Source organism: Rhodotorula paludigena (genome assembly GCF_050403205.1).
Source record: "Rhodotorula paludigena JCM10292 DNA, Rt_paludigena_JCM10292v1_ctg70, whole genome shotgun sequence".
NCBI lineage: Eukaryota > Fungi > Basidiomycota > Microbotryomycetes > Sporidiobolales > Sporidiobolaceae > Rhodotorula > Rhodotorula paludigena.
Window position 1 is genome coordinate 17128 of NW_027481388.1, and position 12808 is coordinate 29935.

At 64.2% G+C, this 12808-nt stretch overlaps 4 protein-coding genes across 4 annotated transcripts; 2 read left to right on the forward strand and 2 right to left on the reverse strand.

The window, feature by feature from the left end:
- Positions 1–566: 566 nt before the first annotated feature.
- Positions 567–5467, reverse strand: KCS1 (inositol polyphosphate kinase KCS1; the record flags this gene model as incomplete). Its single annotated transcript, XM_076652258.1, has 4 exons — positions 567–1538; positions 1595–3262; positions 3320–5131; positions 5441–5467. The coding sequence occupies 4 exons, from the start codon at positions 5465–5467 to the stop codon at positions 567–569; spliced, it is 4479 nt and encodes a 1492-aa protein (XP_076502179.1).
- Positions 5468–5862: 395 nt separating this feature from the next.
- On the reverse strand, positions 5863–8342 carry JCM10292_002401 (uncharacterized protein; the record flags this gene model as incomplete). Its single annotated transcript, XM_076652259.1, has 5 exons — positions 5863–6865; positions 6951–7443; positions 7503–7658; positions 7722–7831; positions 7921–8342. The coding sequence occupies 5 exons, from the start codon at positions 8340–8342 to the stop codon at positions 5863–5865; spliced, it is 2184 nt and encodes a 727-aa protein (XP_076502180.1).
- Positions 8343–8648: 306 nt separating this feature from the next.
- Positions 8649–10376, forward strand: JCM10292_002402 (alpha/beta hydrolase; the record flags this gene model as incomplete). The annotated part of the gene is made up of 8 exons (XM_076652260.1): positions 8649–8767; positions 8842–8927; positions 9010–9353; positions 9455–9553; positions 9630–9710; positions 9820–9915; positions 9990–10007; positions 10128–10376. The coding sequence occupies 8 exons, from the start codon at positions 8649–8651 to the stop codon at positions 10374–10376; spliced, it is 1092 nt and encodes a 363-aa protein (XP_076502181.1).
- Positions 10377–11168: 792 nt separating this feature from the next.
- On the forward strand, positions 11169–12074 carry JCM10292_002403 (uncharacterized protein; the record flags this gene model as incomplete). The annotated part of the gene is made up of 2 exons (XM_076652261.1): positions 11169–11280; positions 11344–12074. 2 exons carry the CDS (start codon positions 11169–11171, stop codon positions 12072–12074), a joined length of 843 nt encoding a protein of 280 aa, XP_076502182.1.
- Between the last annotated feature and the right edge of the window lie 734 nt (positions 12075–12808).

Consider the following 12808-nt stretch of genomic DNA (forward strand, 5'->3'; position numbering starts at 1 on the left):
ATGGTCCGACCTCGAACGGTGCTTCGCGATAGACGAAGGGCACTCGCGCCGCTTTGAGGAAGAGCAGAATCGGGTATGCTCGACCTTGTTTGCGAAGTGAGGGAAGGTCAGCGCTCTGCGGCCGTTTAGCGTAGGGACCTGCACGCACCGCGGATCTGCCAGTAAACGAGCTCAAGTGTCGGCAGCATCTGACGGGGCGCTAGCGTCCGCTACTGTAGAGGGAACGAAGGAAGATGCAGGAGCCGGCCGCCCCACATCGCTCTCGAAGTCGCGCCGGCAAAATGGCCCGAATGACCGCGTGTCGAGTCGATGGGCTCTGCACACATTGCACGAAACGGCGAAGGCGAGCCGAGATTGTGCCAGAACTTACGGCCCTCAGCAACAAGCAGGTCAAGAACGTCTAGATTGCCAGAGTAGTCAGACAGGGGAAGGGGAAGGGCCAACAGAGCGGGGGAGTAGAGAATCAATAGAGGAAAGCGACCGATTAGTCCACAGAAAGGGGGCGGGGAAACGAGGTAGACTAGATAGATACAAGGAGGAGGAGGACGAAGAGCGCGGATTGCGGATCACGACGTCGCGAGCTCGTACACGGTCTCGGGCGTGAGCGCCTCGCACACGAGTCCAGGCTCGTCCGCCGCCGGGCCCCACACGTTGCGGAACACGTCCTCGCCGTCGACGTGCAGCTCGCGCGGCATGCCCTCGAGGTGGCCTGCGCGCCACTCGTCGGCCCAGATCATGCGCAACGCGGCACACAGGCTCCGCAGACCGAGCGCAAAGCCGCGGTCCGGCTGCTTGTCGTGCGTCGGCGGGAAGCGCGCGACGACCTTGCCGTCGGGCGAGAAGTCGCCCGGCTCGAGCCCGAGCGAGTCGCCCTCCTCCGGCGTGAGGAAATCCTTGCCCGTCGTGCAGTGCGCAAAGTCGATGAGGCGGATGGTGACCGCGCCGGCGAGTTTGCCCATCTTCTTGCTGCTGCGCGATCGGCGGTTCGAGTGATGCCTCGAGCGCCGCGAAGAACTATGGCCGTGATGCGAGTGGTGGTGACGATGATGCGACGAGGGGTGCAGTGTACGCTCATCGGAGCCGTCGTCCTCCTCGTCGTCTTCGTCGCCGACCGACATGGCGCGAGCACGGCGCTTTGGCGGGCTTGCGGAACGCTCGTGCGATCCGTTCAGGCTCGACAAGGCGCCCCAGGGCGACTGCTGGTTCGGCAAGCTCGACGACAGCGCCTTCAAATCGGCCGAGTGCGGCGTAGGCGCAGCCATCTGCTCGATGACTTTGCGGCGATACGCGGTCTGCACGTCGGGGTCGCCGTCGTAGATGAAGAGGAGCGACGCGGCGTAAAAGCGGAAGCCTTCGAGGTTGAAGACGATTCGGGCCAGCTCGTAGAGCTGGCGGAGGATGTGCGGGATGTGGTAGGCGAGGATTTTCTCGCCGTCGTGGATAAACGAGGCGAGGACCGAGGGGAAGGCATCGATCGTGACCTTGCGGCCGAAGTACTTGTCCTGGAACTCGTAGCGGTCCTCGATCGCCTTATACACCTGCAGGCAACGATGCAGTGAGTAACTGTAGCGCGAGCGGATCTCAATGGACACACCTGCATGCCGCAGATTCGCACACCCAGGTCGTGACTCGTCGTCTTGGAGCACTTTTTGGTCTGGCTCTTCTTCTTTTCGGGAGTGGCGAGAATGCCATACTGGCGCGTGCCCATCTTGAGGTCGAGCACGCACGGCTTTTTCAGGTTGCCGGTCAAGTCCTCCATCAGGATGAACTGCTCCTGCCGCGAAGGCGTCGGAGCAGGCGGTGGAGTGGGCGCAAGGGCCGGCGAGCCTGGATCAGGCGTGGGATAAGCCGGACCGAGCGACGAGGGCGAGCCGAGACGCGCAATGGCGTTGTTGCGCAGTTCCGGCGCGAGAGGCGCCGTCTCGTCGACGACGTCAAGCGGAATCGACTGACTCTGCTCGTCGACATCGTCCATCGTGAACATGCCGTCGTCGCCGAGACTCGACTTGCGCCGTCGAACTCGCCCGGCGTCGGACGACGCTCGCCGCGAGTCGCCGCCTTCGTCTACGTCAGCCGTGACACCCGCGTCGTCATCGCAGTGCTCGTGCTCGTTCTCGTGCGACTCAAATTCGGGCTGCGACGATGAGCCAACAAAAATGGCGCTCTGCGTCTCGCGGAGGAGCGGCCGCTCAGCGAGCTTCGCCAGTTTCGACGCGGCAATGGGCGAGGATGACACGCCGCGCTGCTGGTCCCGCGCGAGCTCGTCGCTGCGCTCGTCGGTCCTCGATCGCTCGATTTCCTCGCCGTCCGATCCGCCGCGCAGGGCCGCCGCGACATCGCCGCTGCTATGAAGGCTGCGCATCTTGCGACGCTTGCCCTCCTTCCAGCCGCGGCGGCCCTCGCGCAACTTGGGCGAGCTGAACACCTCGCGAAGAACTTGCTCGCACAGCTTGGTGTTGACCTTGGTCGAGCCCGTGCCGCCGATATTGCTAGGCGTGCCGCGGTGGGACGACCATGACACGGGCGATGGCGGAGCGAGTGAGTCGGGGCGCACGGGGGAGAAGCGTCGCGCAAAGGCCGTCGGGAATGTCGAAAGGTCGGCCGACTGAGCACGACCGCGCGCGAAACCGGCTCCGTCCACGGGCGTCGAGTTCGGCGTCGGCGGAACTGGCGCGCCAGTCGAGGGCGACTCTGCGAGGGCCGGAAAAGACGGGAGCTGCGCGAGCTGCGTCTTCTCGCCTACGCTGCCCGTGATAGAGTACGACGAAGGCGCAAAGTCGGGCGACGAGAGAAGACCGCCGCCGGGCGACGAGAGAAGACCGCCGCCGGGCGAGTCGTTTGCGAGCGTCTCGGGATCGGTGGACCGCTCGCCGAGCCGGCGGGTGCGGCGGCGACCCGTCGACTTGCGCAAGCCCTTTACCGCGTCCCACACCATGCTGTCGGGGATGATGTGGCGGTTGCGCTCCAGCGTGACCTCGGGCACCTCCTCGCCGCGCTCGTTCTCCTGCCCGCTTTTCTGGCGGAAGATGCGGCGCGCAGGCGACGAGGAGCCGTCGCCAACCGGCGAGGAGTGGCGGCGCGACAGGCGCGAGCCGTACCGCACCTCGCCCTCGGCAGGCTTGCCATTCGGAGCGGGAGTGACGGTGGGCGCACGCCGATACGTGACGTTGAGGACGCCAAGGTACTGCGGGACGAAGCCGAGCAGGCGAGGGCCAGACTGCTCGACCGCCTCGTAGAACTGGTTCTCTCGAGACGTGAGGGGCTGTGTAGGCGACGTGGTAAGCGTGAGAAAGGTGGGGTGCGGGAGGAGATCACGCACTTTGCAGACAGCCTTCTTCGAGAAACGGAAGATGTGATTGTGGCCTCCGACCTGATGGCGAAACGGCTCGAGCGGGACCGTCGCGCTTGTGCGTCCGTCACCTCCGACGAGCTGGCTCTTGAAGTCGCTCGCGCGACCCTGCGTCCGGCGCATCGAGACGGTGCCTCCGCCTCCCTGCTCGAGCTTGTCCTGCAGAGCGCCTACGTCGACCTCGTACTCCTCCTCTGCGCTCGCCGGCCCCTCATCGCCATCGCGCCCGCTGTGCTCGTCGTCCGAGCCGCCCATGTCCTCGCCCGTGAGGTACTCGTCCTCCGAGTAGAACGACGACGTCTCGACGTCGCTCGCGCTCGAGCTGACGGCGTTCGTGTACTCGCTCTGGTCCGTCTCGGACACGGCGCGCGATGAGAGACGGTCGTCGCGCTCGGCGAAGCCGACGTGCCCCGTGGAAGCCGCCGAGAGCGAGCCGGGAATGCTCACCGGCGCCTGCGGGACAGGCGGCGGTAGCTCGTCGCGGGCAGGACGACCGCCCGAAATGGACGGAGCGCGCTCGTCCGCATGAGCAGCACGCCGCTCCGATCGACGCCGCTCAATCGGCGGCGAGTGATGGGGCGTGTTGCTCTTACTCGCGTCGATTGAGAGACGCGGCGAGTACAACAGCTTGAGGCCGACGACGCTCGATGCGAGCGACTCTGCTTCGTCCGCCGTCGGTGACTGCGTAAGCGGTAGGTCGTGCTCATTGTGCGCATTCCCACCGCCATTGCCGCGGTCATCCTCGATGGGCTCGTCCTCCTCCTCGACGACAGCATTTTCGTCGAGCCGACTCGCCGTCAGGCTGAGCGGCGCAGTCGGGAGAGGCAGTGCCGGCTCGCCCAAACCGATGCGACCGTCCAAAACGGGCAGATCTGGGATCGGACTGTTGGTCCCGACGCTGCGAGGACTGTAGTGCGAGTATTGCGGCGTGAGATGAGGGCTTGCTGGACGTGAGGTCGAAAGACCGCTCGGAAAGGGATGAGGGTGGTGCGGAACGGAAGAGGAGAGAGGATGTGGTGGGTGCGGGGTATGCGAATGTGAAGAGGCGGCATGCGGAATGGGGGCGGGTTTGGAAGGCGAGTTGAACGGGTGCGACGAGACGGACGGCGAATGATGTCCGAGGCGGCTAGCGGGACGCGACGATGCTCGCGAGCGCGACGTGCTCGCGTGACCCGTCGGCACCGGCGCGAAGATCGTGGCATCTGGCGAGGCGAGCGGGGACGAGAACGTGAGGAACGCCTCTCCGCCAGGAAGGGCGATGGTGTGTTCCCGCTCGCGCTCCTTGCCCTTGTTCGACCCAGACGAGTGGCGTGACTTGCTCGGCGAGTGCCGACTGGCACTTCGCCGGCTGTCTGTGCTCTCGTCGTTCCCACCCGCAGCCGAACGTGCCGCCTCCTTGAACAGCTGCAGGCTGACACTGGCTTTGCGACCACCCCCGCCCGTCATGGCATTGGCCGCCACGCCCGAAGTCGATTGGTGCGGCAGCGGCTGTGGCCTCGGCACTGAGCTGAGCGTGCTGTCGCGGGTCGAGCGAGACGACGAGACGGAAGGACGGTCGAAAATGGAGCTGGCGGCGGAAGACGGGCCGATAGAGGACGTGGGGGAGCCTTCTCTCGCCCGATGAGAGTTTGACGGTGGCGCAGTCATGGTCGACGACGACTGGCTGGAAGATGCCTGGAGGGAGAGGTCGGACAGGGCTCGGCTGAGTGCGGCGGGGGAGGCGGCATCGCCCATTGGAGGGACTGGCGGGGCCAGCGCCGCCGACTGGTCCTCCCCACTAGTCTGCAAGGCGGACGAACGGAGGCAAGAGTCAGCCCCACGTGGTCAAAGCAGCGGCAGTGTGGTGCGGCTGCGGGCGAGATGGCGTCTCCGCCTACGCGGCCTCAAAGACGGCCGCTGCGAAGTGTGCAAAGCTCCTGGCACCGTGCAAAGTGCAGGCCGTGGACCCCCCACATCCTCGCACGCCGTGAGCGGGCGCAATTCGGCATCCGAGTCTCGAGAGGCGGTGACGGTCCGCCACTGCGGCCTCGTTGTACAGCCTGCTCCACTGCGAAGACGTAGACTAGAGACGGTCTAGAAGAGTGCACGCACCTGCTCTGCCCCTCGCGCGGGCTGCATCTGGTCGACGGCCAGTCCGACCCGAGAGGCGACTTGCGCAGGGTCCACAAGCTCTCTCGCTGGGTTTTGCGTCGAGTGAGTCTTGGCAGCCGTGGTGTGAAGACTGCGTGCGCTCAAACGAGGCTCTGGTGCGCAGCAGAAGGCGAGAGTGCGCCTGCGGTTCGATGCAGCCAACCACCCCGCTCCGCGGCTCGCCTCGTGCGCCTCGCAGAAGTGGCACGCTTCGAGGGAGCTGTAGTGGCACAGCCGAACGACAAGTCCTATCCTACTCAAAATTGAACAACCCTCTTGCTGTCCCTGTTGTCTCTGTCGAGCAGACAACTGCTTCTTCCCCCTCGCACGAAGCATGCGTCGAAAGTTGACCGCATAATTGAACCGCGATAATTACGTGTCTTCTACAGCTCACCGCTCCCGATGCTCATCCTGTCGCGGAACTCGTCCCAACGCTTCTTGCGCTCTCCTCCCGCGTCCTTCCCGACGACCCATCGCGCGAGCCGGACCGACGCGCGCACGGTGAGCCCCTCGGCGGCGCTCAGGACGCCGTCGTACGGCGTGAGGTTGTGCTGCTTGAGCAGGCGCCGCAGCGTGTGGTAGCTGCGCGCGGGGAGGGCCGGGCTGCCGGCTGCCGCCTGGAGGCTCGGGAGGGCCGCGAGGAGCGAGGCGGGGAGGTGCGCCGACGAGAAGACGGGGTCATGCGCGCCGCCGCTTCTCGACGAAGACGACGTGGAGGAGGAGGAGGAGGCGGCGAGAATCCGCCGAGCCGCCTCAGACGCGCTGAGAGTCGTGTACTCGATCTCCCACCTCGGCGGCTCGGGGCGCGTGTCGTTGTCGAACCCCGGGGAGGACGAAGCGGGACGCTCGAGCTCCGACAGCGGAATGACGTACTGCGTGTAGCTGAGCGGCGAGAGGAACGTATTGGTGCGGGAGGGCGAGTGCGGGCTCGAGTGCCGCGGTGGACGGGGCGGGCGCTTCTCCTTACCCTTCTTGCCCTTCCGCCTGAGCAGGCGGCGGAGCCAGCTTCGGCCTTCTTCGTCGGCCGCGTCCTCGAGGGCGTCGTCCTGCTCCGCTCTCGAGCGTGTAAAGCTGGCACCCTTCGCCTCACGCGTCGTGTTGTACTCCCATACGCGTACGCCGGGGAGATAGGTCGGAATCACGCTCGGGTTGACGTGCACGGGTGCATAGTCGCGCTCTTTCAGCTTGGCGAGCGATGGAAGGGACGAGTAGAGATCGTGGAGCGAGTCGACGAGCGAGGACGAGAAGGGCGAGATGAGGCGATTGTTCGAGGTGTGTGAGGCTGGAGGGGCGAGCGAAGGGGAGCGGGTCGAGGAAGAGGAGAAAGAGGCGTCGGCGTCCTGAATAAACGAAAACATGTCGACGTTCATGTGTCCGAAGAGTTGGCTGTGCGCACACGTGCCAAGGCTCAAAGTCAGCCTATCGATCCGGTGCATCGGAAGTCAGACGACGACGAAGTCGCGCAACGCACCCAACGATGGTATCCTGCCAACCGAGAACCAGCTCGGCATAACGTCTGTAGCACCCCTCGTACCAATTCGCGCTCGTCGGCGGCACATGCCCCGTGAGGATGACCTGCATGCCGCGCGACCGCGCGAGCACGAGCTGCTGCTCGAGCCAGAGGAGCTGCTCCGTGCCCGGGTCGATGTCGCGCCCTGCTGCGAGGCGGAGCGACGAGAGGTGCGACTCGAAGGCGGCGACTGCGCCTGGAGAAGAGGGCGAGAGGGACGTGTTGAGCGAGACGAGGGAAGAGGATGAGAGGAGTGCGAGGTCGTCATCGAAGGGAGGGCAGCCGTCGACAACCGAGTTGCGCGAGTAGAAGTACAGGCTGTTGAGAGAGATCAGGAGAAGGTCGTCCGGGACCGCTTCGATCGAGTAGTAGCCGCCACGTGCAAACGTGTGAAGGAAGTGCTCGGGGATGAGGTGCTTCCAGATCGAGAGGAACTCGCTCGTGACCTTGTTCGCTGCGATGGCTCGGGAGAGTCAGTTCACGAAATAGCATGAGAATTCGCTGCGCACGTACGACCAGCAAACATGACGTTGTGCGGGTAGATGTCGTTGTTGCCGATACTGGCGACGACGGGGACCTTGTTGCCAAACGCCTTGCGCACACGGTCGACAACGTAGCGATTCAGGTTGAATATCTCGGGCAAAGATCGCGGTAGTCGAGTGTCGATGTCTGCACGTGTGGGAAAGAGGTCGATATGCTGAACAGAGAGGGCGAGAGAGAGGCAGAACGGACCATGTCGAGCATTGTCGCCCGTCCACACGACAAAGTCGACCTCGCCCTTGAAGTGCTCCTCCAGCCAGTCAAAGGTCGAATTGATGAGTGAGAGCGGCGAGTCGCAGTCGCTGCAATGCGACGCGCATACGACAAGTCAGCGAAGCTCGAGACGAACTGCAGTTACGACAGCAGCAAGCGCATGTCGTGTCGAACGCACCTGATCGGCAGCCCCCAGTATCCAGCATCCCTCGGCTTGTCGGCAGCGTCCGCCTCGCCGTCCTCGTCATCGTTCTCGAGTACGTCGTCCTCAGCCCACGTTCCGCCGGCAGCGTCCTCGTCGTCAAAGCCGCCCTGGCTCTTCCGCCCGCCGTGCTTCTTCTTGCCCTTCTTTTCCTTCTGACTCTTGTGCTTCTTGTGCTTCTTGCGCTTTGCCTTGAAGTGGCACGCCTCGTCCTCGGATGCGCCGGTGCGGTAGAAGGGGTCGGGATGGAGGTCGGTGAAGTGGATGAAACGACCCCTGAGTTTCGGTGCGAGTTGCTGCGGTTCGTGTGGAAGTGCCAAGACGGTCTGGGGATCTCCCTGAGCCGAGTGGGCGGCTGCGAGGACAGCGAAGGCGTGCAGCCAGAGCGAGGCGAGCATCGAGCCGCCGTCCGGTCCCGCCGCGTGCTGCTTGTTTGTCGAGGCAGCCTAGAGAGTGTGCAAGAGGGCAGCAGTCCTAGCCTGGCCAGCTGTAAGCGAGGTGGGCGGATGCCGGCTCATCAGTCCGACCGAGACCAACGGAATGACGGCGATCGTTCTTCACTCCCGCATTCTTGATCCGAGCCAGACAGGCGCGTCGAGCTTGCGCAGAGGAACGCTGACTAGTAGTATCCCAGCCAACAAGCCGACTTGCGCTCTCTGCGACCCGCTCGCGCTCGTTCTCCCCCACCACAACAACAAGGCGCGATGGCCGCGCAGCCAACATGCACGACCGAGGACTTGACGGGCCCAGGCGAGCACCGCTTCTTCACCAAGAGCTGGATCCCCGCTGGGCGACCGCGCGCCGCCCTTCTCTTTGTACACGGGTCCGCTCCTTCCCTCGCTTCGGACATCGGCAACTTCGCGCCCCGACTCACGAGCGCTCGTTGCGCCCGTGCAGCTTCATCGAGCGCATTGAGCGCTACGATCACGTCTTCCCGAAGTATGCCGAGCAGGGAATCGCCGTCTTCGCTTACGACCAGCGAGGTCAGTCTCTGCCGTTTGCGCATGTCAGGCTTCGTCGAGGTCAAGTGTCTGGACCGCGAGCTGACTCTTCGAGCGCGTGCAGGCTTCGGCAGGACCGCGACGTACACGCCCAAGCACACGCAAGGCGTCACCTCGTGGGCGCACCAGTTCGGCGACATCGACCACTTTCTCTCGCACGCGCTCGCGCAGTACCCCTCGGTCCCGTTCTTCCTCTACGGCCACTCGATGGGCGGCGGCCTCGTCCTCGGCTACTGCACCGGCCCCGACCGCTCGCCCCTTGTTGACCGTCTCAGCGGTGTGATCGCAAGCTCGCCGCTCCTCCGCCAGAGCAAGGCCGTGCGCGCTCCCCTCTTTGTCGTTCGCGCCGGCAGCTTGCTCGGCAAGCTTAGCGGGTCGCTCACACTCAAAGCTACCGTCACGCCCGAGGTGAGCTTCCGACATGACATGCTCGTGCGGCATCGCGGCGAACAAGCCGTGCGACGCACAAGTCGAACCAGAACGGCGCTCACTACCAACCTCCCACACAGCACACATGCCGGGATCCTGTCGTCCAAAAGGAGTACGCGGAAGACCCGCTGTGCAAGCAGGTCGGCACCTTCCGCGGTGTCGCCGATATGCTCCTCGGCGTGCGTCACCTTGCTCACTCGGCTGCGCTCTCTCACTCCAGCTTTGAGACTCTGGCGCTGACCTCTGCCTTGTTAGGGTGAACGACTCGTGCGGCAGGAGTACAAGCGCTTCCCGAAGGATCTTCCCCTGCTCGTCGTGCACGGCGAGGCGGACAAGGTGCGTCAGCCTCGATCCCGCGTCATGCCCTCCCGTTCTCTGACATCGGCGCGACAATGTCGACTTGAGCGCTCGCATGCTGATTCATGAAGCGCTCGCGCTTGTGCAGGTGACGGACTGCGACGCGAGTCGCGAGTTTGCCGACAAGGTCAAGAATGAGATTGGCGCAAAGGACGTCACGTTCAAGAGCTTTGAGGGCTTTTTCGTGCGTTCGATCTCAAGCACACGTGATGTCTTTGCCCGCGATAGCAATGCTGACTTTGCTCATTCGCTATGTAGCACGAAATGCATAACGAGGTTCGTTCTCTCTTCTGCAGTGACATATCAGCTTCTCAGCACAGTCAGCTGCCGTGCTGCGGACCTTCGTGTGACGTGTCGTGTCTGTTCCCCAATTGACGCGCACACTCATCCTTGCAGCCGGGCGACGAGAAGTGGATCGAGATCAACTACCTCCTCTCCTGGCTCAACTCGCATATCCCCTCCGCGCCCGCCTCGGCTCAGGCGACTGCAGCAACGCCAACGAGCCCGACCGAGGCGCTTGCGCCGGCACCGACCGCAACGACGGGAGCTGCGACGGATGACGCTGGCGCGAGCGCCGCGGCGGCGGGCGAGGCGAGCGGCGGGGTGGGCGCCGAGGATGGTGTCAAGAGGGATAGTAAGCTTTGAAGGCGTGCAGCTGGAGTGCAGGGAGGTGCTTGCTTGAGATGGGTTGGCGAGGATGAGGGAAAGAGGAAGGCGGTGTTTGGTGCCGGCCGCTTTCTTCGTTGCGGCAGGGCGACAAACCGATTGAGAAAATACCCGTACCATACTTGACATCGCTTACGTAGTGCTGTCCATAAATCGCCTACTGACAATGTACACGATGTGCCACCTATCCTTCGGACCAACTTCGGACAGGAACATGCGGTTCGTCTTAGTCTGCTTAGGTATTCCAGACAGCGCCTTTCAGGCGCGTGCAGCGCGTCGTGAGCATGCGAGACTTGCTGCGAGTCGGAAGTCAACGCTTGCGCTGGGCTCTCGCTCGGACATGGCGCCGCGCGCCGGCACGCGACCGCGTCTCGTCCCGTCCTCCGCTCCCTTCTCCTGCGCTTCCTGCGCTGTCTTGTCCCGTTTGGCTGACCTGCACTGTCCACAGAGGACACTAGTTATCCTCAGTGCTTGTCAGCTACCCTCGCGATGCGCGCTCTACCGAGTTGCCCCGTTCTCCCCTCTTCATCGGCTCGCAAGCCGCTAGCGCGTCCGCCTCGCAGCGGGCCCTAGCCTAGCGCACGGCGAAGTCGCTCGTTTTCGTCTTCATTCGCGCGCTTCTCTGCTTGCTTCCTCTCGCCGTGCTGTCATCCTGCGCTGCTGCCTGCTTCGACGCACCCACCCACGAGGAACGAACGAGGACCACTTGTTCATCGGCAACCGCGCGCCCGGGGCCGGCGTCGGGTCCTTGAGCAGACCAACACCGCGACGATGCGCGCCTCATGGCTTGCGTTGCTGCTCGCGGCGCTACACGCGCTCGTCTTCTCAGTGGCCGCGCGTCCTGCAGGCGAGGACAACATCGTGCATCCTGCTCCTCACGCGGGTATGCGCCTCTCGTCGAGCTCTCCTCAAACAGCTGCTGACGACGTATGAGTCGACTGCACAGCTCTTCCCGACTCGCGCCTGTACGCCGTGCACCCCGCAGGTGCAGGTGACGCCTCGACCGACGAGCCCGACCGTCGCCCACTCCCCTTCCGAATCCTCCGCGGCCCGCGAATGAAGCGGCAGCCTCGCCCTGTACCTGACCCGGCACCGCCCGTCGGCAGCCTGAGCGACGAGGATGAAGAAGCGCTCGACGCCGTCGCGCAGCCGGACGACTCGCAGGCCTTTCGTGGCGTGCTCGTCCCGCTCCCGCTCGGCAAGCGCGCAGCGACAGACGGGATCGACCAGCTCGCAGAGCTAGCGACCGCGCCATCGACCGAAGGGCCGCGAGCGCGCGTCTCGCAGCGCGTGGCCGCCTCGCTCGCCAGCGCCGCCGCTACGGCGACTGCCGCGGGCGACGACTCGGTCGCGCCGGCGCAGACTATGCCGGATACGACGCGCACGGTCGCGACGAGTGATGTGGTCAGCACGGGGCTGCTCACGCGCGCTGATGCTCCGTCGTCAGCATCGGACGAAGGAGGGGGGAGGACAGCAACCGTCTTCGAGACGGCTTCGCAGGGCGTGACCATCATAAGCATGGCGTCAGGCGGAGTGCCTACCAGCTCATCGCAGATGGCGGAGGGCACGGCAGCGGCTGCCAGCGAGCGCACGAGCGCGCTCAATAGTGCACCTGACAGCAACCTGCCGGGTCACCTGCTTCTTAGCGCAGCTGCCCTGGCTGTGCTGCTGCTGTGACACGCCTAGCCAGCGTGTGTATATAGCGCAGTCGGCACGGTCTAGTCCCGAGTCGGCAACCTCTCTATCGCTGTACAGATCTCTCGTCTAATCCCCCGATATCGTCACGCATACCCCGGACTGCAGTGCATGGCTCCGCCGTGATTACAAATTTTTTCGAAGCCGCGAGGTCACGAGAAGAGGCTACTTGCTCTTCCAGCGCCAGCCGTGTCGGCCGGGCCACCCTGAACGCCTTCGTGCAGGCAATCACTGCAGGGCAGGGAGTCCGCAAATAGGCATCTGCGCAGCCTTGACCGCGGCAGATGCCCGCAAAGAGAGCCGGAAGGGAGGAAGAAGGGAGCAAGACCGATGCCAGACGCAAGCGGGCTCATTCGCCTCGCACGCTATCACAGCCCGCCATGACCTCGCCCAGTGCACCTTTACCTTGCTTAGCTAGTAGCTTAGGCAGCTTCTGGGATGATTTCGCTCGTGTCATTCTGCAGTATCTCCGCGACTTCGTTGAGACGACCGATCCAGCGCTCAGGGCTTTCTGTGGCCCGATGCATTTCACTGCGCGATTATTCCGTCATTGCGCTCACCGAAAACTCGACGAGTCGAGACATTGCTGGTTCCAGTCCACGGAAAATACGTGCGACGATCCGCCGCCAACGACGAGTGCTCATGCTTGGCTCATGTCGATCCGACACACCTGAGCACAGTCCTTCGTTGCTTCATCCAAAGTTGCGAACAGCATG